We start from the raw sequence: 22,473 nt of genomic DNA, 5'->3' as shown, positions 1-22,473 counted from the left end.
CTCTCTCCGTTGAGATCGCATCTTGCATCAACTGGCCTGAAACCGGCCTGAGATGGAAAGAACTGCAAAGAGGCGGGGCGCCGAAAGGTTGAAAATTACCGGTATGTATCGTATGATCCCCAAGGAATCTTGGGGTTACGCGTGACGCTCCCGGAGCTAAGCCTAAACCAGTCTGCCGTCAACAACAAACGACGCGACTTGCGCGTGCAAAGAGAAACATCGAGTCCCGCCCTGGGGATTTTGGCTGGTCGAGGAGCGAAAGACGAAGGAGTCGACCAACTTGGCCGGGTACCTGAACCATCCTTGTCCTGGTCAGGCCCTCCCTCTTTCTCTACCACTACCTTTCTCCCTCCAACTAACCGCTCGCTCACTAACCACCGATTAACAAGGTTGGCCTTCTCTTGCACTCTGCAATTTCTTTTTTTGAGATACCCAAAATTTTTGTTCCCTTCCGTCCTACGCTTGCTTACCATCCACATCTGTCCCTCTTATTCCCTTCTCCCCACCCAAACATATTATCATCATCATCGAATGACTATCGGCCTTCCCCTCCAAAGTTAACTCGCGAACTTTCCGGCCCATAACGGTAACTTTCCGGACGATTGATTCATCATTATTGAAAGGCTGGCTCTGCATACCGCAACTTCTCCGGCCTATCGCCAGCCCCTCCCCTCCATCGGGTTATCCAGCCTTCCACCTCATCCTCATCCCTTCCTTCGTCTCGCCCTCTTCGACTTCGCGTGGCTATTTGATTCTTTTTTTGGGGGCCCTCGAAATCGCCACCCCTTGCGCCCACGGTTCTCTCTGCAGCAGAAGCGCAGTCATCCAGGTTTTAAAGGAAGAAAGGGAGACGGAAGGGAGGCGAATCTTGCTGCTGTGGTTCCCTTCTCATCAAATCAGAATCAATACTCTCACGTCCTGCGCTGCAACTCGCCTGCCTCTTTCTCGCGCATCGCTTGCAGCTGGTCGCACTGTCTTGGAATTCTTGTCGCGTCCGTCCTCGTTCCTGTCGCTCCTGCATCTTCGCGTCGCGCCTGCTTGTTTTGACGTCTGCTATCAATCTGAAACATTCCATAGAGATCTGTTTCGTCTCAAGCGCAGCGACGTACTGCGCAGGCCTTCAAGGACATTGCGTGCGTGGTCTGCGTGTCTGATTCTGACGCGTGGCCCCGTGCCTGAGATCGCGAAGGAGGCTGATTGTTTTCCTTCAACCACACTCTACGAACATCGGCATACGCACGGAGGAGTTGCTGTTCTTTGGGGGTGTATGGAGGCTTCTACAAGCGCTCTCGAAGCCCCCGCGGTCGCGACCTAAGCTGCTGATGTTCATTCATCTGTCGTGTCGCATCGAAAACACATATCACGCAGACCCAACCACTGGCGCAGCGCCTTACCTCTCAAACATTCCACTACAAACAATATTCGCGTTGAAAACTGGCTAAGCCGGGACAGAGCGCACCGCCACAGGATATTTCCCGAGGCTGTTGACTGTTGTGAAAGTCTGTCACGACTCGGAGAGCCTGGAAAGCCTGCCTTGGTCGTCGATCTGTGACTTGGCAATAACACACTTTGCAGACCATCCCAGACCCTGTCTGACCTGCTTCCAAACCATACGTGAAATACTCACAAGTCTGGTTCCTCAATCTGACAATCGTATACAACCATTATGGTAGCAACTTTCTCGCCGCACCGCGATGCGGGTGGCACATTGCACCTGCCATCTCATAGTGGTATTCACCATATGGACGCTAATACGGCCATTCGACAACTACGCCGGTCATTATCGCGCTCGCCTTCCAAGAACTCAAACTTTTCACTGTTGGCACCTCGACATCATTCCCCGTCGAAGACAGCTCCTTTCATCTCCTCACCTCTGTCACCTTCCCGGCGATCCGCACAGAGCAACTTTGTACTCTTCCCTAGTTCATCTCATCAATCACCATTCGCCGTACCTTATCCCCCAAGCACCAAAATAACGAGGCCTATCATGCGTCGCGTGCGCACATCCCCGAGAAGTCCCGTCAAACGCGCTTTAAATATCTCCACAGATCACGGAAATGCGAAGCCTGCACAATCAACACCAACATCGCCAGGTGTGGAGAATTCCCCCACTAACCCTGGGCTCGTTCTTCCGTCTCTGGACAACACCGCAGTCGATGCACATTCTAGTGACACGCCCATATGTCTAGAATCTACACTGGCACCTCGGCAAACGCATTCCCGCATCGAGAAGCGACGGAGCGGGACATTTGCATCGTACGCTGCCGTCAGTCCACTGAAACGTAGTGACGGAATCATGAATCTGGACCGGGCATCTCGCGGTAGCCCTTCCGCAAAAAGACGCAGCGTTCAGGCCACGAGTCTGTCGAGCGAGTTTAGCATCTTTGACAATGAAGATGTTTCCCAGATTGAAGAAGATCCTGCGGTCGAATCGTCCCCCGAGTCCACGACGCCGCCCTTCCCAACCAATGCCACTCCATTCAGCCCTTTCGCTACAATTCCTAAACGATCATCATCTCTTCGGAGATCTACCCTTCAGCAGCGACAGAGCGATCGCTCACTAAATCCTGTGCGGCCCCGCATGTCTCTGGATAACAATCTTTTCCAACCTCATCGAGAGAGTCCCTTTGCCTCTCGAACTGTGTCTGGCAGCTCGCTGTTCTCATCAACAGGAGGCATTGCGGCACAAGCTCGTCCTGCTGCCCATCCGCTTTCAAGGACCATCACGCAATCTTCGTCTGGTTCCAGCTTGGTTGACGACTCTCCGACCCATGAACCCATCCACAAGACCGACCGTCCTAGGGGAGTCTTTGATTTCTCCAAGTCCCTTCCTGCGGGAAGCGCGCGGCCTGTACCATTACGACATCTCACTCGGGAGGATTCGACATCGTCCATCGACTCGTTTGCAACGCCGGAGAATTACAAGCTAGTCAAACCTCTTCCGGCTGCTTTCATGTCCACGGGTCTCATCTCAAAAAAGAATCGCAATGCAGAAGACCCTCAGAGTGGTCTCGGATTCAGCAAGAACATGCCAGACACTCCTTGTAAAAGGCCGACCAACCTTTTTCCTGGTTCGAAATTGCAGCTGGAACGACCTCTAGACATGTCAGCCTCAGCACGTCAGTCAGAGATGGCACCGCCCTCACCGTTCAATCCACCTAGTGACCGGCCCAAACCGGGCTCATTTGCACGGGGCATGGGGATCTTCGGGACCTCTTTCAACAAACCTGAGGCATCTCGTCGGGGCAGTTTCGCGAGCGTCGACGGTGATGACTTTTTTGCGTCTCAATCGCCCTCTAGCCGCCATAACAGTCAATCTTTCTGTGAAACAGATCTTCCCCCGACACCTACAAAGCAAAGCTTCTTTCCTTCTAGAACTTATCCTCCTCCCATCTCACAGATCGCATCCCTGGAAAGGCTTGCGGAAGCTAAAGGAGTGAGCTCAAGCCCACTACACGACCGATTCCAGCGGGGATCCCCTCACACCCCGCAAGACCATCTGTTTCCTGACCCGAGCGGGTTATCGATATCCAACGAGCAGCATTTGACCAGACTCGACTTTAGTTCTTCTAACCTTCCAGCGACCCCCACCGGTCCTCGTGATTCGTTCCATCAGTCAGGCAAGCGTCCTAGCCTTCCATTGGCTGGCTACCATGCACCAGATGTGGATCCGAGTTTGACTTCACGTTTCGAACGAGTGGAACTGGTCGGTACAGGAGAATTTTCCCAGGTGTATCGAGTCGCGGAACCCCTGGAGATGCCAATATCGTCCTCACGCTCGGATGGCACCCATACTCCTAAAGCACTCACCGAGCAAGTCTGGGCTGTAAAAAAATCAAAACAGCCATACTCTGGGCTGAAGGATCGTGAACGTCGCATTCGTGAAGTGGACATACTCAAATCTCTCACCAATTCGGATCATATCATCTCCTTCATGGACAGTTGGGAGGATAACGGTCACCTCTATATCCAAACAGAGTTTTGCGAAGAAGGTAGCTTGGATGTGTTCCTTGCTCAAGTTGGATTGAAGGCACGATTAGATGACTTCCGGATCTGGAAGATCTTATTGGAGCTGTCAACGGTACGTTCGGATTCCTGTGCTTCGCAGACGACAGAAAGCTAGAAAAAGCACTAACGAGTACGATAGGGCTTGAAACACATTCATGAAATGGGGTTCATTCATTTAGACCTGAAGCCTGCAAATATCCTGATCACCTTCGAGGGAGTATTGAAGATCGCTGATTTTGGCATGGCAGCACGTTGGCCAGCGGAGGATGGCATCGAAGGTGAAGGTGATCGTGAATATATAGGCCCCGAAATACTGATGGGTCGCTTTGACAAGCCGGCAGACATCTTTTCTCTGGGCTTGATTATGTTCGAAATCGCTGGAAATGTTGAATTGCCCGACAATGGGCTTTCGTGGCAGAAGCTGCGGAACGGCGACATGAGTGACATCCCAAGCTTAACATTCAGTTTCGAGACAAGCATCTTCCGTGATGCGTCCGGCAACCCCATCTTAGAGGAACCATCGTTTGAGGAACTATGTGCATCCGACTTTGGGGATGACGATTTTGGAATGAACAGCTTCCTCGGGGGCCGCAAACCTAGTGATCAAAACGCGGCTCCTCTTGTACGATCGGGCGAACTTGTAGACCCTCCTGAATTCATGGTCGACGCCAGCCATGAACAAGCTTTGGACAAGATTGTGCGGTGGATGATCTCACCGGAACCGCTTGATCGACCAACGGCGGAGCAAGTTCTTGAGACCTACGGCGTTCAGTTCGTTGCCGGCCGACGTCGCGCTGGAGCCACCGTCTATGAAGGCAACTGGGGCCCTGCTGATGAGGTCCTTGTTGAAGACGCAGAAATGATCGATGTTTGATCAGTACGACTTGACATATCTAATGCATTTCGACGGAGTTGGTGCTTTCCTTTACAATACCATCTAATGACGGCGTTCTATGTGAGATTCCGAACTATCAATCTTAATGTCCATTTGACTGTCTCGATTACCATGCCGGGATCGAGATTCCCATTCGACCATCTCATTTGAACCGGATATGATCGGGCTCATTACACGGTGGTTGTCCACTCATTTTTGTTTTGCAAATTTCTTATGTTTATGAGTCAGTTGATTAACGAGACTCCTGGCTTCTTTTATACATTACCGACCTCCCTACCATTCTCATCCTTTTTACTATTATTCTGTTCGCCTTGTACCTGTGTCTCTGCATGATTGGGCATCTGCAGTTCGTGATGACTGAAGTGACATATGACGATGATCCGCTCCCTTTTGCGTTTACGTCCTGCGTTTTGAGCGAGGATGTATATCATACACTATGTGGCAGGCCTATGGCTTGCCTAATTTCCTACTTTCCGTTCTCTTTGCCTTAAACTACTTTTGCCGTCTTCTTTAATGGATTCCCTGGTTGCGGAAACCCGGACGGCCTGGTATGGTCACTATTTCCTCCGTGTACTTTGGGCGTTTGATGATATTCCCTTATCCCTACATGTCTATGTAACCGATATCCCCTGGCTGTACTATGCGCCCTCTCTTCAGCGTTGCTTTCGATCCACTGTCAATTTCTCATCCCACTTCTTATGGATGTCGCTATGTGTTCTAGGCAGACAGGAAACTGCCGTATTTAGTCGAACAAAGTAATGTTGATGACACCTCGGTTTCTGGCAAGGTCGATTGGTATTGTTTGAAGATGCGACCTAACGTGTTCGTAGCGTGGCATATCAGCCCTTGTGGATCATAAAGTTAGTACCTGTTACAGTGCTGCTTGAGCAAGTCGGGGGGGTTCGCCACCAGCCGCCGACGCTGATGTCAAGCTTGACTCTCCGCACCCTCCCACCACCCTTCCTCACCGCTCTCGCTGCCGCATTTGCATTCTCATCGGCAGCCCGTCGCCTCACTACGTGGTCTGTATCTTTATTCTTACCGTATGCGACTACTCTTTTTTCTTTTTTCTTTTTTCTTTTCTCTTTTCTTTCTCTCTCTTTTTCTTCAGAAGACTTCGGTGCTGGCATGCGTACATGCTAGAGCTCTAGTGCAAGATCTCATGCTGGTGTCACATGGACGGCTAATGCTACAGAAACCACGGCCGATTTATCCCTCTGCGCCTTGACCTTTACATTCTCCGTTTGCCATACGTCATGGACCACAAAACATTCGTGTCGGACTCCCTACTACGCCTGACAAATGCATCAGATCCCACTGTGGTAGACTACGTACTCGCAACCGCGATCTCGGCAAAATCTGCTACCGAACTACATGACAAGCTTCTCCCTTTCCTAGACGGCAGTTCCGATGGTGTCGGATCATTCTGCGCAGAGCTTTACCGGCGAGTTGGCACAGGCGCGACGGTTGGATCTAGCGGGAACAGCAGTAATGCAACGAGCAAGGATCGTGTGAGCGCCGCACCGAAGAAAAAGTATCGGCTACTGGACATGGAGGATGATAGTCCCGATATACGAGGATCGCTGGGCCCCTTGAACGTCGAGGCTGAAAGAGATCAACGGAGACGCAACGAGGAAGACAGAATTAGTGGCCGGGTTGGTAAGGAGCCTGAAGCTCGCAGTCGCCGGGAAGAAGACCAGACCCGGAAGCGTGACCGCAGCCGTGAGGAAAGGTTTAGAGACCGAGAACGTCCACGAACCAAAAAGCTGCGACAGCGTGTGGACGATTTCGATGCTCGCTGGGGTGACGAAGAGATTCCAGAAGAGGAACTATATGGCGGTGATGAGCAAGTCAGCGATTTGGAGGAGTCACCTTCCAAGCGGATCCAGCTGCACGATGAACCTGCATCCCCACGATCTAATGTGTCTGCTGACCTGGATCCCGAGGAGAAGAAGGAGTTGGAGCGGAAACGAGACCTCGAGGAGCGGGATGAGTTCGCCAAACGATTGGCCAAAAAAGATGATAGCAAATCGAAGAAGATAGTGGAAGACCGGACTAGAGCGGGCGAGGCTGCCCGACGACGAGCTTTAGCTGACGACGCTTCTGCCCGGGAAGCCGTGATGCCTGAAATTCGGTTGCGATCGCGGCAAGAGTACCTCAAAAAACGAGAGACGGAACGCTTGGCTTTGCTGCGTCGACAAGTCGCGGAGGAGACAGCAGAGCTACGTGATAATCCTACCCTGACACGACGGGAAAAGGAGGAGTTTGCTCGAAACCGAGAAGTTCTGCGAATTGCCGAGGAACGGCTCAAGATCGACGATTACCGGGATGGCTACATGATGCCGGAGGACTACATCACGGAAAAGGGCAAAATCGACCGGAAGAAAAAGGAAGACGCGCTATACAAGCGGTATGTGGACCGTGACGAACACGGTCAGGAGCGCTTCATCACAGAACATGAAGAGTGGGAGCTAGAGCAGACGGCCAAGGCCAAGGCCCAAATTAACCGTGCAGAATTCGTAGATGAAGGAGACTACGAATATGTGTTCGACGACTCACAAAAAATCAATTTCATCATGGACGCAAAGATGGAGGGTACACGAAAGCCCATGACGCAAGAGCAGCGGAGGCTTCAGGAGCAGCTAGACGCCGCAGAGAAAAAAATACAGTCAATGGAGGAAACGCGCAAGAGCCTGCCTATCTATCAATTCCGAGATCAAATCATTCAGGCGGTGCACGATCACCAGGTGCTAATCATCGTGGGAGAGACCGGTTCCGGTAAAACAACGCAAATTCCCCAGTACCTCCACGAAGCTGGCTTCACCAAGGGTGGCATGAAGGTTGGATGCACACAGCCTCGTAGAGTCGCCGCAATGAGTGTGGCGTCGCGTGTGGCCGATGAAATGGGGGTGAAGTTGGGCAACGAGGTTGGATACGCTATCCGGTTCGAAGACAATACAAGTGACAAAACCGTACTCAAGTACATGACTGATGGGATGCTGTTGCGAGAGCTTCTCACGGAGCCTGATTTGGGTCAGTACTCGGCGCTGATGATCGACGAAGCTCACGAGCGAACTGTACCAACGGATATCGCCTGCGGCCTTTTGAAAGACATCGCGAAGGCGCGACCGGATCTGAAGCTTTTAATTTCCTCTGCGACGATGGATGCGCAAAAGTTCCAGCAGTATTTCGATGATGCGCCCATATTCAATATTCCGGGTCGCCGGTATCCCGTGGATATCCACTACACTTCCCAGCCGGAGGCTAACTACCTGGCTGCGGCTATCACGACCGTCTTCCAAATCCACATCACCCAGGGCACAGGTGATATCCTTGTTTTCCTGACCGGCCAAGAGGAGATTGAGGCGGCCGAACAGAGCCTTCAGGAGACTGCGCGAAAATTAGGGAATAAGATCCCGGAAATGATCATTTGTCCGATCTATGCCAACTTACCATCTGAGTTGCAGACCAAGATCTTCGAGCCTACGCCACCCAAGGCACGGAAAGTGGTGCTGGCAACGAACATTGCCGAGACCAGTCTTACCATTGATGGAATCGTCTACGTGATTGATCCGGGCTTTGTGAAAGAAAATGTCTTCAATCCACGCACGGGTATGGAAAGCCTGGTGGTGACACCATGCTCGCGAGCTTCTGCCAACCAAAGGGCTGGGCGCGCTGGACGTGTCGGTCCAGGCAAATGCTTTAGATTGTACACAAAGTGGGCTTACCATAACGAGCTTGAAGAAAGCACGACACCGGAAATCCAGCGGACGAACCTAAACAGCGTTATCCTGATGCTGAAGTCGCTCGGGATTGACCAGTTGCTTGAATTCGACTTCATGGACCCGCCACCGGCGGAAACGATCATTCGCGCCTTGGAGCAACTGTACGCTCTGGGGGCGCTGAATGACCGCGGCGAGCTGACGAAGATTGGTAGGCAAATGGCCGAATTTCCGACCGACCCTATGCTAGCCAAAGCGATCCTCGCCGCGGACAAGTACGGCTGTGTAGAAGAGGTCCTCTCGATTGTGTCAATGTTGGGTGAGGCCAGCGCCTTATTCTTTCGACCCAAAGACAAGAAGATTCACGCGGATAGTGCCCGCAACCGATTCACGATTAAAGATGGTGGCGACCACCTTACTCTGCTCAATATTTGGAACCAATGGGTCGACTCAGACTTCAGCTACGTGTGGGCAAAGGAGAACTTCTTGCAGCAGCGCAGTTTGACGCGCGCCCGTGATGTTCGTGATCAGCTTGCCAAGCTCTGTGATCGGGTCGAGGTGACGATTAGCACCTGCGGGTCGAACAACCTGGTGCCGATTCAAAAGGCCATCACTGCCGGATTCTTCCCTAATGCGGCGCGACTCCAACGCGGTGGGGATAGTTATCGCACCGTGAAGAACGGACAGACAGTGTACCTGCATCCGTCGAGCACGTTGTTTGAGGTGAACCCACGGTGGGTGATCTACTTTGAGCTGGTCTTGACGAGCAAGGAGTATATGCGCAGCAACATGCCTCTGCAAGCCGAATGGTTGGTGGAGGTCGCTCCGCACTATTACAAAAAGAAGGACCTGGAGACCTTAGGATTGGAGAAGAAGATGAAGGGACAGGGGGCCGCTGGAGAAAAGAGCCGGGACTAGATGAGGCAAAGGACGCCAGGGCTCTTGTGTGGACTCAGATGATTGTGCATGGATGCATGTAATATATGTCATTATATGTGTTTTTGTTTGAATGATTACCATATGTATATGTCGAGTGTGTTGTTGAAAAATGACAATATGAATCATTTCTACTACGAAGATCAGCAAACCTCGGGTCAAAGATAGTCCGAAGAACATGTACTCCGTATGTGTAAGTCTACTTGGAAGGAACTTGGTTGGAAGTGAGTGCCGCCCCAGGGACCGAACCAACCAGCCAACCAGCAACCCTGCATTGCAATCCCAGGTTGCTAATTACCTACTACGTACTCCGTACTTAACTTGTGCCGTCTCAGTAATCAATCACTGGCACTCTGTCGGAAGGAGAAGCCGGAGACTAGTCGGGCAGTCCCAACTAGATTCTATTGCTGGACCTCGGCATGTTCCACTTTGACACTTGCCACTCCCCGCGTTTCCACTTACTTGGTTTCCCCATTTCATCATCCACATCCTTTTGACTTCCTGTTTTCACTCCTCCTGAAATAACTAACAATTAATACTATCCAACCAACTCCTTCTCTCCCACTCACTTACACAGAGAAAGCCAGACCTACACACCTCCATCCACACATAGCTTACACATACACACCGAAAGAGAAAATGTCTCAATCCTTCACCCCCACCGATGTCGCTGCGCACAATACCCCGGACAAGGGTCTCTACATCATCATCGACAACACCGTGTTCGATGTCACCAACTTCGTGGATGAACACCCTGGTGGCGCGAAGATTCTGAAGCGCGTGGCAGGCAAGGACGCCACAAAGCAGTTCTGGAAGGTTCGTTTTCTTTCATCCTCGATGGTCTTTGCCAGCCAGCCACCCATCCCTTCCTCCGGAAGCGAAGCCTGGGTGCCGTGTCGGGATCAGGTTTCCGTTCTTTGTCCCCGAGCCCGGTTCTCTCTCACACGCGCGCAACAACCTGCCCCTCTACCCGGCTCGTGTTGCTTCTTGTCCCTTCTTGTTTCGTTTCTTTCGTTTAATGCGACTCTGAGTTTACAGCCGGGGCTGACTGGTCCTCTCTCGCGGGCCCCTTAGTATCACAATGAGGGTGTGCTGAAGAAGTATACGCCCAAGCTGAAGGTCGGAGAGATCAAGGAAGCCGCCAAGCTGTGAAACCGAAGCCAACTGCGGATAACGATTCGAAACCATAACTGTCTTTAAGATTGTCCTGTTTTTCTTTCCGCGGCTCTTCCCCTTGACCCCCAACGGAGGGTCCGTGTGGTTCCCTATGTCTCGATTCCTCGCTTCCGTGCATAGAACAAAAGAAGACCATATACACATATACAGACAGAGGAACCGAACTCGTCTGCAGACACTGCAGCATGTGTCAATGGACTGTGAGCTAGAGAGAAGGATGAGGGGGGATGATCATTTATATCATACTGCCGGGGCTGGCGATCTTGTGTGTGGAGGTCCCAATCTTGTTGCTGTGCATTGTTCGAGCGGGAGGGATTATGGTTTTTATCAGTTCAATTATATTCTTTTATATTCTTTTCACCCAAAGACGGCATATTTGCATCCAAAGAGGGTTACAATTTTGGGATACCTTCCGCACCCATAAAGGATAAGACATTAGACAATATCATCTTCGATAAGCGCAGAGAAGAGAAAGACAGAGCGAGAGATGGTATCTAAGACGCTTATAACGCCTGCAGATCGGGTACGCTAGAATCAAAAAAAGCAAATGCATGTAACATATCGGTTAAAAGAGGACAAAATAGCCTCTACTGCTACCGTTTCTGTGACGGTACAGATAGAGACGTTGCTGTCTCAACCTGCTCAGAACTCTGCACAGGGGTCAACACGGCGAACAGGCTCACCGCCAGTTCGATGCGGAGAAGTAGGATTATGAGCCGCGCTCCATGTGCTAGATGCCTTCCGGCTGTGTCGGCCGGATGGAGGCCCCCGGGTCTTGTTCGTTTGATCAATGAAGGCCTCCATGCGAACAGTTCCGATTGCATCGAAGAAGTTCCCCGTCCTCGCGCCAGTCTCAGATGTACGTCGACTGACGCTGTTGTGTATGCTGTGAATTCCAGGCCCGTAAGACTGAGCGACATACGTGTCAGAGGAGCCTCGCGTGGACTCAACCGACGGTATTGAGCCTTGACTGGAGAAGCTCCGCATCATTGGCATCCGTGGCATGGTGTTGCTTCGTTTTCGCGAATGGTTTGAGAACCGTGGCACCGTCGGAGGGTCAGCAGCATCCATAGATGGATTAGACTCAAAGCCAGTAGGAAGCTCAGGAACGGGTTCGACTTGACCGAGGAAAGATCGTTTCCCCTTGGGTCGGGGCCGGGGCCGTCCCTTGGCTATCCGGATTGAGTCACGGATTGGATTGCGGCGGAGAGAGGGCGATGGGGCGGCTGCAGTGCCTTCATCCTGTGGCACGGGGGGCAGGGCAGCCAGATCATGAATACCACTAGGAGTGTGACTTAGGAAAGACAATGCCGTCAGCCAGACATAATGTCGTTCCACGCTCGTGGCAGTGAATTTGAGAGCACGTTGTGGCGTCAAAATGAGAATTGATCGATTAAAGTGACTCTGTGTATTAAATCCCTTCGGCAGCGGGTTGTCATCCTTGACGTCAAGAACGGACTGGATCATCACTGTAACCACGTTAGTCACGCCAGGTACTTATTGGGTCGCATAAGAGAGCACTCACACTTTCGGCCACTCTTGCCCAGCAGCGCAGGCCCACTCGTAGGCTGCTTGCTGCTCCACATGACGGCACGCTCATAGGGTGCCAGCCAGACCCAGCGCTTGTGCCTTACACCACTGTTGGTGATATTCGCCGATACCTCATCGGCACTGCGCCCTTCCCAACTCTCTTTGTGCTCTCCAACACCACCGAATGATCTCCTCCTCCTGATGTATTTGTACATCCATTCCCCGACCATGGTCTGTGCGATAGCATCAACAACACTGGTGGGCTGGACGGATGTTGCTGTAGAATCTTGCCGTCCATGAGAAAAGGTGCGAGATGCTGTTGGAGCAAAAGCTGAGCGCCGTTGGACGGCTTGGCTTTCGGATGGGGCAGTAAAGTCCTCATATGGAAGTGAAGGGTGCGGCGGACTGACAGGACTGCACGACGAAGTAGATGTCGGCGACGACCGGCTTTCAGGCCGTTCTGTCTGCGCCATAGCAGTCGCAGACCGCACACGTCGGAGGGTTGGACGCCGCATCACCCGCCCACGTCCACGATCGGAAAAAGTTCCAGGATTCGATGGTGTTGGACTTTGTTGACCATCACCTCGACGGGCGGGGAACTTTCTTGAACTGAGCCGGATTGGGACAGGAATAGGAGGAGCAATGTGGGAGGCACTGCTTGCGCGGCCATCATCAATACTAGGATCACTGGGGCTTCGAGCACGCGAAGTTTGACGAGCCGCGGTTCCATTGGGTACCATGGCTGCTTTGCGAAAGTTCTGTCGCCGGTGACCTTGTCCCATTCGCTGACTCCAAGAAGACCCGGGCCTGTCATTAGTTTCGTAGTCTAGGGATACTTCTGGATCACAAGCCTCTGACTTTGATATATGCTCATCAATTTCGGCCAACACACCTCCGTCCAAGCTTGAGCCGTCTTGAGTCGAGACCAGCTTGCCTCTTTTCAGCGTATAAGAAGCGAATGGTCGATTTAGGAGATCGTCATCGGTGAGGACTTCGTTGACTTTATTCGGTAACTCTTCATCACTTCCCTGCTCAAAGCCAGCAAAGAGACTACTCGAGCGAAGTGGACGTCTGAGCTTGCTTTCTGATCCCTCTACCAAAGGACCATTGTCATTGTTGCCTGGATAAGCTTGTACCGTCGCAAGCGGCCTGGTTTCCTGATTAGGCTTGATTTCTCTCTTCTCAGACCGGGGAGGCGGTGGGCAGTATGGCTGAACAGGAAGATCCTCGGTCACATTGTAGAACGGCAGGTCTGGAATAGCGGATGGGAGCAAGCTAGCCGGCAATTTGACTGGCTGTTGGCTTATCTTTATCTCTTCTGTTTGGATTCCAATCGCCCGACAGTCGGAATTCGAGCTAAAACTGGCTTGACAAGACACGCTCCTGGTTTGTGGTGGGAGAACTACGCTACCTCGAGGAGAAGGTGGTTCAGAGCAAGGAGGGTGTATTGCGATCATCGGTATCTCGAGACCCGACGCGCTCATGTCGCCAAGCGACACACTGATTCGCTGCTCATCAGGTTCCCCAACTGGATGTTCAATTGTTTGCATGGAAGATGAAACCATCAAAACTGGTTTGGGTGCTTGGACATCGTCTAGGCTGGGTGTCCAAGGAGGTGTGGGGAGGCCTGCCACGGTTTGACAGGAAGCGGATACCATGTCCATGGTCAGAGTTGATGTACTGATATCTCTCACTTGGCACGAACACCGGCTTTCTTCACTCTCATTTTCGTCCGGAGCCCGAGCTGAGGCGTCGATCTCAGGTAGGCAGTCCGATGTGGGTGACGGAGGAAGAGAATACTGCACCCCGGTATCTCGATACACGAATGTGTTTGAAGAGAATCTCAGAGGGCTACCAGGCTCCGACGCTGGTTCATTCTTGGCACCATAACCCTCCATGCTACCAAGCGAAAGTCCCAGGATTTTCCTAGCCTTTGCCCCCATGCTTATTGTGCTGGACAGCTGTGAATGTACCGAGACGGGCCGCTCCTCTGGTAGAGCCTCAGGAGATACAGGTCTGAAGCTGTGGTCGAAAGACTGAAACTCATCATCTTCATCAAAAGCAAGCTCTTGGGCCAAATTCAATCCTTCACTTTTGACCACAGGAAAGTTGGTAACGCTTGCCATAGAGTAGCGTACATTGTGGTAGTCGAATTCGTCGCAGTTGCCAGTACTAATACTCGTGATGCTGGTCCGGCGGCGTCCTTCGCTGCTTGAGACGATGCTCGTGGAATCACTGTCCTTGCTTGTAAGCCTCTCGTTGGCGCCTGTCACGCGTTCGCTCTCCCGCGTGGGATGAAAAGAGCGTGCTTCCTGTGCTGCAGCCACCTCATTCAAGACGACCTTCAGCCGACCTTCAACCACATGAATTTTCCGTTCCAGGGTTCTGCGTTCCCGGTCCCAATTGTCCTTCTCTCGATCCCACAGCTGCACTGTTCTTTCTGTCTCCTCTTCGAGACTGCGAGCCTTTTTTTGTGCTTGCTCCTGTTTCTTGCGAAGATCTGCAATGTTTGCGAATGCTTGGTCCCGCTCCTTGGCGAGTTCACTGATAGCGGAGGACGAGCCACCTTCCAGAAGCTGCAGCTGCTGCTTGAGCGAGCGAGACTCTTTCATGCTCTTCGATAGTCGTTCAGTAAGGCTGCCATTCTCTGTACGTGATTCGTCCAAAGTATGCTCCAGACTTTCAATCGCCTTCAGTTTACTCTCCACATCTCGCCGGAGCGAAAGGATTTCTGACACCAAAGAGGCATGCAGAGTTGGGGTGAACCGCCGCGGATCTAGCGGTGAAAGATTGTCGTCCTCCACATTATCATCATAGTCGCTGAGACCCGGGGGCGAGAAGCTGTGAATTGGCAGTGAATTGAATGAGGAGAGGTCACTTAAGTCCACTTGTAATCGAATGGACGGGGCTCTTGGGGGTGTAGACGAAAGAGGTGGAAAGCTCTTTGCCACTGGAGAGCTGGTATATATGCTATTGGCGGCCATTGCTTTCGTATCAGAAGAGATAGCTTTGAAGAAGCATCCCCTTGATGGTGACGGATCAATCAGATCTTGCCGGAATGTGTCATGCAGCATCCATGTATGCCGCGTCTCCTGAGTGGCGTAGAATAGCTCCGCCGACCCCTCGATGGAGAACAAGTAGTTGGCCAACCAGTAGCTGTAGGACTCGATCAAGGAGACTTTCCGACTTCTAGACAACAGATAGCATTAATCATAACCAGTCAGTCTTTGATGTTCAAGGGACAGAGCGAAAGGCCGAAAACATGGTTGGAGGTAGTGAAATGGCATACATTAAGCCGGCACTCGACGCTTGCGCGTCCTGTGGCCTTCTTGGGCGATTCGTGCAGAAAGAACAGGCAGATGCGGGCGTGAGGATACTCAGCAAGATATCTGTGGTATAGAACGCTGCCCGTCACTTAGTGAGAGGAAGGGAAGGTGTTTGAAGTATGATGGGCGACGTGGGGGGAGTCGAACAGGAAGTATGGAGGAACAGAGGCGAAGTACTGAATCTGGTAGCAACGCAACTGCGGCGTCGCGGACCCGGAAACACGAATGATATTCTCTTCCTTGTCTTGGTTTATCTTGCCTTGCCTTGCCTTTTTTAGAAAAAAAAGGCATAAATAAAAAAGAAAGAAAAAACAGAACCGGTCAAAATTAAATCATGTACTGCACATCCCAGTAGGTCCGAGATTCTAGCCAGACTGGCCATCTGAGGGGAAGGGAAAGATTATCAGTGAAGGCGTCTGTTTGATCACACCCGATTAAGCACTAAATTGGGGCTTGCGCCTGCACAGAAACCTTGTCCGAGCTTCGGATAGAGAGTCGGCCGGTCATAGTCATTGATTGGATTAGGACGAGATAACTTAGACAACGTTACAAAAGGACGAACAACAAGTCCAACGGGGTTAGCTTCAACCAGGGGTGTTCGCTAGATTAGGGGGATGTGGATGTGGGATACTTTGGTGGGGAAGGGGAACGCAAATGAGATGAGTTATCATCGAAGGCAATCTCCACGTACCTACCAATTATTTGTTAGTGAGGAGAGGTCACCAAACGACTCCACCAGAGCTTGCCACTGCTGGCCTAGAGAGCGATCCCGATCCAATCAAATCTCGATAGATAGAGATGAGGTTGTACTCGAGTAGGGCGACAGGTTCGGCTGAGGATGCAGGTACATGGGTTGGGAGGAGGAAGAAAGAATGTGCGGACTCTACGGAGTAATCAGTATGAGTGACTAACTTTGTTATGCTAGTAACTTAATCAGCTCTGTTGATTCAGCCAGTGGGGGATAATAAAAGGAGGCGGCGGAGGAAGCAGAAGATGAAAAAGAGGAGAGAGAACGACGGCGCGCGTGTCGGAGGTGGGAGGGCGAGAGGAGGGGAGAGAGGAGAGAGGGAGGGAAAAGGAGGTCAACTATCTTGCCTGTCCATTTAGGCGGAAGATCGTCACTGTCTGTTTTCCATAATGGAAAAGGGAGGGACAAGAATCACCTAGTTTCATATATCATGAAAAATGGATGAACAAAACGGAGTCCACGAACAAAGAAAACCAACCGTGTTTATCCACGAGCCATTAAGTCACTAATGCAGTAGCGAAGGCTGCAGGTGCTGTAGTTAGATTCGAGACGCAGAGTGCTAAGCACCGGTTGTGACGGGGGTTCGTGTCAAGCGCTAGGCAGTAAGTTAGTCGTGGAGCTAGATACACTAACTAGTTACTCCGTACTATAGTTAGTCAAGTTAGTCCGGGACCCGCTGGTTTTGAGACAATTCGCCTTTTGGCACTCTGGATATTGTGTATCCTTCCCGAGCATCATAACTTTATGATGATTGTATTCCAGCCCTTCTTCGTTGTTGGCCAGGTTGAGCAAACTATTTTCATCTTGACCCGGTCAGGGTAGGTGAACAATGGCAGTCCGTTTGCGCATAGCGTTCTGAAGGCTTACCAGATGTCAACGTGCAAGAGAGCAAGCAGCGTTGTCGTTCGCCTCTCAGTAATCCCTACAGTGGTGACTTAGTAAGTCATCATCGGAAACGCTCTCAATATTGCGTCTACCTTCGAGTTGATCATCGAAAATCCGTGGCCCGTGTTGTAGACGCCATTATTGAACTGGTCAAGTCCGGTATTCCTCTGACTAGCCCTATGAGTCGATATGAGGGAGCCCAGCCTACAAATAGACTCGCGCAATATTTTAGGAGGTGGATAGATCAACGTACGCTGGTGGACCGCTGAGCGCGCTTCGATGAGCATTATGCTGGTGCAGCGTGCCTCGTGCTTTTCAATTGACGTCGGAGTTGGAAATATCCTGGAGGATCGAGCAAGGTCTGAGGGGGAAAACGAGCATAGAAAACCAGCCGGGAAGGATCCTTGGATGTTGGGTCGGCCCAGCTCGAGCTCCCCACCCCTTTTTTTTCGCCGTTCCCTGGTTCAGGAATAGACACCAGAGGCGACGGACGGGCCGGCGCTCAACTTTTGAGAAGTGACCCCATTCCGGAAATTAGAGGCGGAGCAGCGACAAGCCCTTGCTTAGCCTTGGTGGTCGAATCGCCGGTGTAGTTCTTCCTTTGACTGCTCGTATGCGCTTGAAAATGGGCTGAATTTTACGAATCTGTCAGGCAGCACAAATCTCGGACCTGCGGGTCGATATTAATATCATAGTGAATTATGACCTTGGCGGGCGATTGGTACGGGGACGGAGTTTTCGCAGGGCCTTTCAAGGTGGAAGTTTCCCGTTAAGCAATGCGTCCGTTCGCATTCGATCGTCATCGAAGGGCTATGATGATGTGCACTAGACAGGTTGTGGAATTAGAGAACTTTCTTATAGCAAAACTATCGGCCGTCAGTCAGCCTGGAGCTTGAAATAGATGAACGTGGAGAATAAGTAGTCTGTCGCAGACTCGCAGCTACATAGTAACTTAGGTACGGTATGTACTGTACCATAAATCATCCAGACTGGCTTTATCCTTGGCGACCCACGCGGCAAAACGACTAGCTTTTGCGCCTGCCGGACGCCGGCTCAGGGGCAAAAGCGCGCGACTTGGAACTGACAGGTCAACCGTGCACGGAAAGAAGTGTCTCGGATGCTGAGGGTTGTCAGTCAGCATTGGAATAACTGCCCATCCACTTGCAATGCTGACCTCGATGCTGTCAAAGGAAAGAGAGGGCATTTACGGAGTAGATATCGGGTAGATAGGCAAGATACAGCAGTACCTAGTACCTAGTACCTAGCATTTTCAAACCTTTCTCCCTGGATTTATCAATTGGTTAGGACAATGCAGAAAGAATGAAAGAAGAGACAGCCGCAAGAAAGAAACACAGTACCTACTATGTACAGTACGTTTGCTTGGAGACCCCAGGGGGATGTCTGGGTCGAACAACGAACTGGGACTGCGCCGTTGAACGCGGCGATCATTGGGTTGCAGCTGCAGCTGTCACAATCACCAAATAGAAGATGACTAATGCAGAGAGCCTGCCTCCTTCTCCTCCCCTCTCTTAGGTTTCTTCAATTGACCATGCAATAAGTTGATAACTAACTCATTTTAGAGCTTGGAAGGCCTTCCCGACCGACCTTCGACCTAAATGCAGCATGTCTTAGCACGCTAATGATGAGATGTGATGGGCCTCGCATGATTATCATTCTAGTCCATCAAACGAAATTGATCTTATTGCCCCCTTGGTGAGTTTCCTATTTGACCCGATGGTTCTATCGGAGTATGGAGTGACTACCTACCTATGGAGTACGGAGTACTAATCAACTCAATGCAGGTCATTGGTCATTACCGATTACGTATAGTTAACTAAGTTAAAGTTAGCTATGGACTCTAACCAGCTTACCCCGCCACGTCTTATCCTCGGCTCGACAACCACGATCTGGGACGTCGATAAATTGCGCTATCAAGCTCGCTCTCATTAATTGCACGTGGACTGAGTAGCTTCAGATAACACTAGACTGAGCACAGAAAGTGAGGTGAGAAACAGAAATTTGGAAGCTCATCGCTACGGGAACTCATTCACGCTCTGATGGCGAACACATCAATTCTCAAAGTGCTGTTTTTCGATGTCTTTCGAACGATTGTAGAATGGCGTAATTGTGTCGCCAACTCTCTGAGGGAAGCTGCTGAGTGCGCATTGCGAGAACCCAGGAAAACACTCTCGTCCGCTCTGCGTGCCCGCGCGACGGCCATGTCCTCCAACGCCTGGCAGGATTTGGTGGAAGAATGGAGGGCGTCCTACGGCGATTCACAAGAACCTTTGACCCGACCCAAGCTTTTATCTCCGTTGATGAACACCATTTCCACTCCATCCGGAAGCTGCTTCACGAGCAGAACTTAAAAGGACTGTTCACCGAGGTTGAACTATGGGAGCTTGTTCTCACCTGGCACCGACTCGAGCCGTGGCCTGATTCAGTCAACGGCCTTGAATTACCCAACCGTCGTTTCCGGACCTGCACTTTGTCCAATGGCAACGTCTCTCTCTTGAAGGACCTCCAACGCCATGGATCTCTGCCCTTCACGGATATTGTCAGTGCTCAACACTTTGGGGCATATAAGCCGTCGCCGCAGGTGTACACTGGCGCAGCAAAGCGCTTTGGACTGGATCCCCGCAATTGTGCAATGGTGGCTGCACACCTTTATGATCTGAAAGCCGCCAAAGCCCTAGGATTTGCGACCATTTATGTGGAACGAAATGAGGAGAGTCTCACTCCTCAAGAGATTGCTCAAGCCAAAGAGCAGTATGTGGACGAGTGGGTCGATGGTGCCACGGATGGATTGATCGAGGTCGCCCGGCGCCTAGGCATTCCTGAAGAACCCTGACATAGCGAATACATGTCAATAGGCCTGAAGGTGAGCTTTTCTTGGTCTTCGTGCTTCAGAGTTGTAGGAAGAAAAATTATATACGATACGGCCCCACAGGCTCAGTCGGCTCCAACCTGGACTCAGTGTATCATGATACCTCTGGCATCGCAGGCACTGAACGTTTACACATCTCATCAATATACCCACAAACGCAAGGTCATCGCTTCGCAAGTCTGACTGCATGCTGTAGCATTGATTCTCAACCAGTCAAGTAGCTCTTGGTCTATCAGCGCAAGCCCAGTCCTGTAATTCATGCGGGGTTGCAGGAATGACAACAGCGCGTCGATTTGTCAGCGGTCAGCACAGGTTCGTAATCAGTCCCCCAGTCTTCGAGCAGCCAGGCTATTTAGTTTCAAGGTGACCGGACGGTTCTGATGCAGTGATCGTGATGGTCGATCGCAATCTTTGACAATTCGGTGTCATCACAATGTCTGAGCAGGTATGGAGGTTTGCATTACCTGTTGTCGATGAGCGATCATTATTGACTTCTTAGAAATCTGGCGTACACTCTCATGCCGATGCGGACGGCCACTTCAGGCGTAAACTAGCTGCGTTTCGCTCCTCTATCTCGCGTGATCCTAACGCAGAATTTCCGGCGCAGAAGGATCGTTATGTGTTATACATCAACTTTGGGTGTCCATGGGCACATCGGACTAATTTAGTCCGGTCACTCAAAGGTCTAGATGATATAGTCCAGCTAGTTGTTCTCGATCCCGAGTTGGGACCGGACGGTTGGTTCTTCTCTGATAGATATGGGTCTGCGCCAGTGGATCCTTTGTATGGCTTCGAGAGGTTGAGCCAATTTTACTTCAAGGCAGATCCTAACTATGAAGGCCGATACACAGTCCCAATGCTATGGGACAAGAAAAAAGAGACAATTGTCAACAATGAGAGTGGCGAGATTATCCGCATGTTTTATTCCGAGTTCGACGACCTACTTCCCCATGAGCTGCGAGAGACCCACCGGCTTGGTGGAAATTTCTACCCGCCACACTTGAGAGCTGAGATCGATGCGATGAACTCATGGGTTTACGACAAAATCAATAACGGAGTGTACAAAACTGGATTTGCCACGACACAGGAGGCTTATCTAGACAACCTATACCCGCTTTTCGAAGCACTAGATCGGATTGAAGACCATCTGGCCCAGCCAGGGCATCAACCTTATCTTTTCGGGAAAGAGATCACGGAAGCAGACATCCGATTGTATCCGACCATTGCTCGATTTGATGTGGCTTACTATTTGATCTTTCGGTGCAACCTCAAGATGATCAGGCATGACTACCCGTTGATTGACCGCTGGTATCGGGGGTTGTATTATGATGAGACCTCACGTACCCAAGGCGGAGCATTCAAGAAGACTACGTTCTTCGAAATTGTGAGTCGGGCATTGATACATCAAAATAGGACTATCACTAATGTCATCCGATAGTATAAGTTCGGGTACCTGAAGTCTTTAGGGAAGCGATTGGGCAGCCTACAGACGATCATTCCGGCAGGCCCGGCTCCAGACATCCTGCCTGCAAGCCTATAATGGTTGAGGGGCGGCATGCATGGCGCAGAGACTAATCAGTGCTAGATGGGGCGATCTGGCGATCTCCATGTGACTAACGCACTCTTATCCCATGCATACCTTCTCATGAAAGGGTTTATATTTCTAAGAGACCCCACTTGCAGTACTGTTTCACAGCTATAGAGGCCCTGACATGCTATCCTAAGCTAACGCCATTGTCACGGAGATAGGGTAGTAATTCACCTTTTTATGATCTCGATGCAGGGATAATAGGTTGCGAGGATCGTCGTGCCTCCTCTCTTAGTTGAGCCGGGTGATCTCCGGAGCTCGGGCTGCAAACAGGATTCACGCTGGCTGAAAGGTCGGTTCAGGTCGAATATATTAGAAGTTAGACAGAGTCAGTTGGCAGTGTTCGGGCACTCCTGGCTGGTAGATCGCAGTGTGTTTCACCAGTTCCAACGACAGAGTGTTCCAGCTCGATACAATAGTATACCAAGACGCAATTGTCCAGATAACGGACTAGCTTACCAGAAATGTCCCAACCACGCGAGAAACAAGGGTTCACAGTCGTACCTAACAGTTTCAGAGTCATGGATTGGACTTTGCTCGTACAGAAAACTCATTAGATTTTGTTTTCATTGGATATCCAGTTCCGATGGCGGCCAGGCATTTGAGAAGCCATGGAACTTAACTGAAACGCACGTGAGGTCGGTGCACTGGTTGGGTGCCTCGAGTGCATCGGGTACATCCAGGGGGCAAGTAGGATTAACGTAGGTACGTAGCGTAAGGCAGGTGGAATGGGAAAGATCCACGATCTTCTTCTTTATACTGTACTCATACT

At 51.1% G+C, this 22,473-nt stretch overlaps 5 protein-coding genes across 5 annotated transcripts; 4 read left to right on the top strand and 1 right to left on the bottom strand.

Annotated features, from left to right (window-relative positions):
- The first annotated feature begins 1,371 nt into the window (after positions 1-1,371).
- Positions 1,372-5,149, top strand: BO72DRAFT_227899 (tyrosine protein kinase SWE1). The gene is made up of 2 exons (XM_040939829.1): positions 1,372-4,081; positions 4,148-5,149. Exons 1-2 carry the CDS (start codon positions 1,667-1,669, stop codon positions 4,880-4,882), a joined length of 3,150 nt encoding a protein of 1,049 aa, XP_040797742.1. The 5' UTR covers positions 1,372-1,666; the 3' UTR covers positions 4,883-5,149.
- Positions 5,150-9,918: 4,769 nt separating this feature from the next.
- BO72DRAFT_451425 (cytochrome b5-like heme/steroid binding domain-containing protein) lies at positions 9,919-11,194 on the top strand. Its single transcript, XM_040945481.1, has 2 exons — positions 9,919-10,377; positions 10,636-11,194. The coding sequence occupies exons 1-2, from the start codon at positions 10,201-10,203 to the stop codon at positions 10,711-10,713; spliced, it is 255 nt and encodes an 84-aa protein (XP_040797741.1). The 5' UTR covers positions 9,919-10,200; the 3' UTR covers positions 10,714-11,194.
- Positions 11,195-11,270: 76 nt separating this feature from the next.
- BO72DRAFT_227684 (putative nuclear migration protein) lies at positions 11,271-15,442 on the bottom strand. The gene is made up of 2 exons (XM_040939827.1): positions 12,263-15,442; positions 11,271-12,206 (listed from the first exon to the last, which is right to left on the bottom strand). The coding sequence occupies exons 1-2, from the start codon at positions 15,339-15,341 to the stop codon at positions 11,380-11,382; spliced, it is 3,906 nt and encodes a 1,301-aa protein (XP_040797740.1). The 5' UTR covers positions 15,342-15,442; the 3' UTR covers positions 11,271-11,379.
- Positions 15,443-19,003: 3,561 nt separating this feature from the next.
- Positions 19,004-20,387, top strand: BO72DRAFT_227733 (haloacid dehalogenase, type II). Its single transcript, XM_040939828.1, has 3 exons — positions 19,004-19,230; positions 19,406-20,107; positions 20,310-20,387. The coding sequence occupies exon 2, from the start codon at positions 19,481-19,483 to the stop codon at positions 20,075-20,077; it is 597 nt and encodes a 198-aa protein (XP_040797739.1). The 5' UTR covers positions 19,004-19,230; positions 19,406-19,480; the 3' UTR covers positions 20,078-20,107; positions 20,310-20,387.
- On the top strand, positions 20,347-21,837 carry BO72DRAFT_227674 (uncharacterized protein). Its single transcript, XM_040939826.1, has 3 exons — positions 20,347-20,558; positions 20,613-21,497; positions 21,552-21,837. Exons 1-3 carry the CDS (start codon positions 20,547-20,549, stop codon positions 21,651-21,653), a joined length of 999 nt encoding a protein of 332 aa, XP_040797738.1. The 5' UTR covers positions 20,347-20,546; the 3' UTR covers positions 21,654-21,837.
- The last annotated feature ends 636 nt before the right edge of the window (positions 21,838-22,473 follow it).

The sequence above is a fragment of the Aspergillus fijiensis genome (genome assembly GCF_003184825.1).
Source record: "Aspergillus fijiensis CBS 313.89 unplaced genomic scaffold BO72scaffold_56, whole genome shotgun sequence".
NCBI lineage: Eukaryota > Fungi > Ascomycota > Eurotiomycetes > Eurotiales > Aspergillaceae > Aspergillus > Aspergillus fijiensis.
The sequence above is the reverse complement of the archived record's forward strand: the minus strand, read 5'-3'. Positions and strand labels throughout refer to the sequence as shown.

Bases quoted from the DNA above. Each gene is read 5' to 3' on its own strand.
- BO72DRAFT_227899 (XM_040939829.1), top strand. From the start codon at position 1,667: ATGGTAGCAACTTTCTCGCCGCACCGCGATGCGGGTGGCACATTGCAC. The intron at 4,082-4,147 runs GTACGTTCGGAT...CGAGTACGATAG, and splicing joins TCTTATTGGAGCTGTCAACG to GGCTTGAAACACATTCATGA.
- BO72DRAFT_451425 (XM_040945481.1), top strand. From the start codon at position 10,201: ATGTCTCAATCCTTCACCCCCACCGATGTCGCTGCGCACAATACCCCG. The intron at 10,378-10,635 runs GTTCGTTTTCTT...CGGGCCCCTTAG, and splicing joins CCACAAAGCAGTTCTGGAAG to TATCACAATGAGGGTGTGCT.
- BO72DRAFT_227684 (XM_040939827.1), bottom strand. From the start codon at position 15,341: ATGCTGCATGACACATTCCGGCAAGATCTGATTGATCCGTCACCATCA. The intron at 12,207-12,262 runs GTGAGTGCTCTC...ACGTGGTTACAG, and splicing joins GGGCAAGAGTGGCCGAAAGT to TGATGATCCAGTCCGTTCTT.
- BO72DRAFT_227733 (XM_040939828.1), top strand. From the start codon at position 19,481: ATGGAGGGCGTCCTACGGCGATTCACAAGAACCTTTGACCCGACCCAA.
- BO72DRAFT_227674 (XM_040939826.1), top strand. The intron at 21,498-21,551 runs GTGAGTCGGGCA...GTCATCCGATAG, and splicing joins AGACTACGTTCTTCGAAATT to TATAAGTTCGGGTACCTGAA.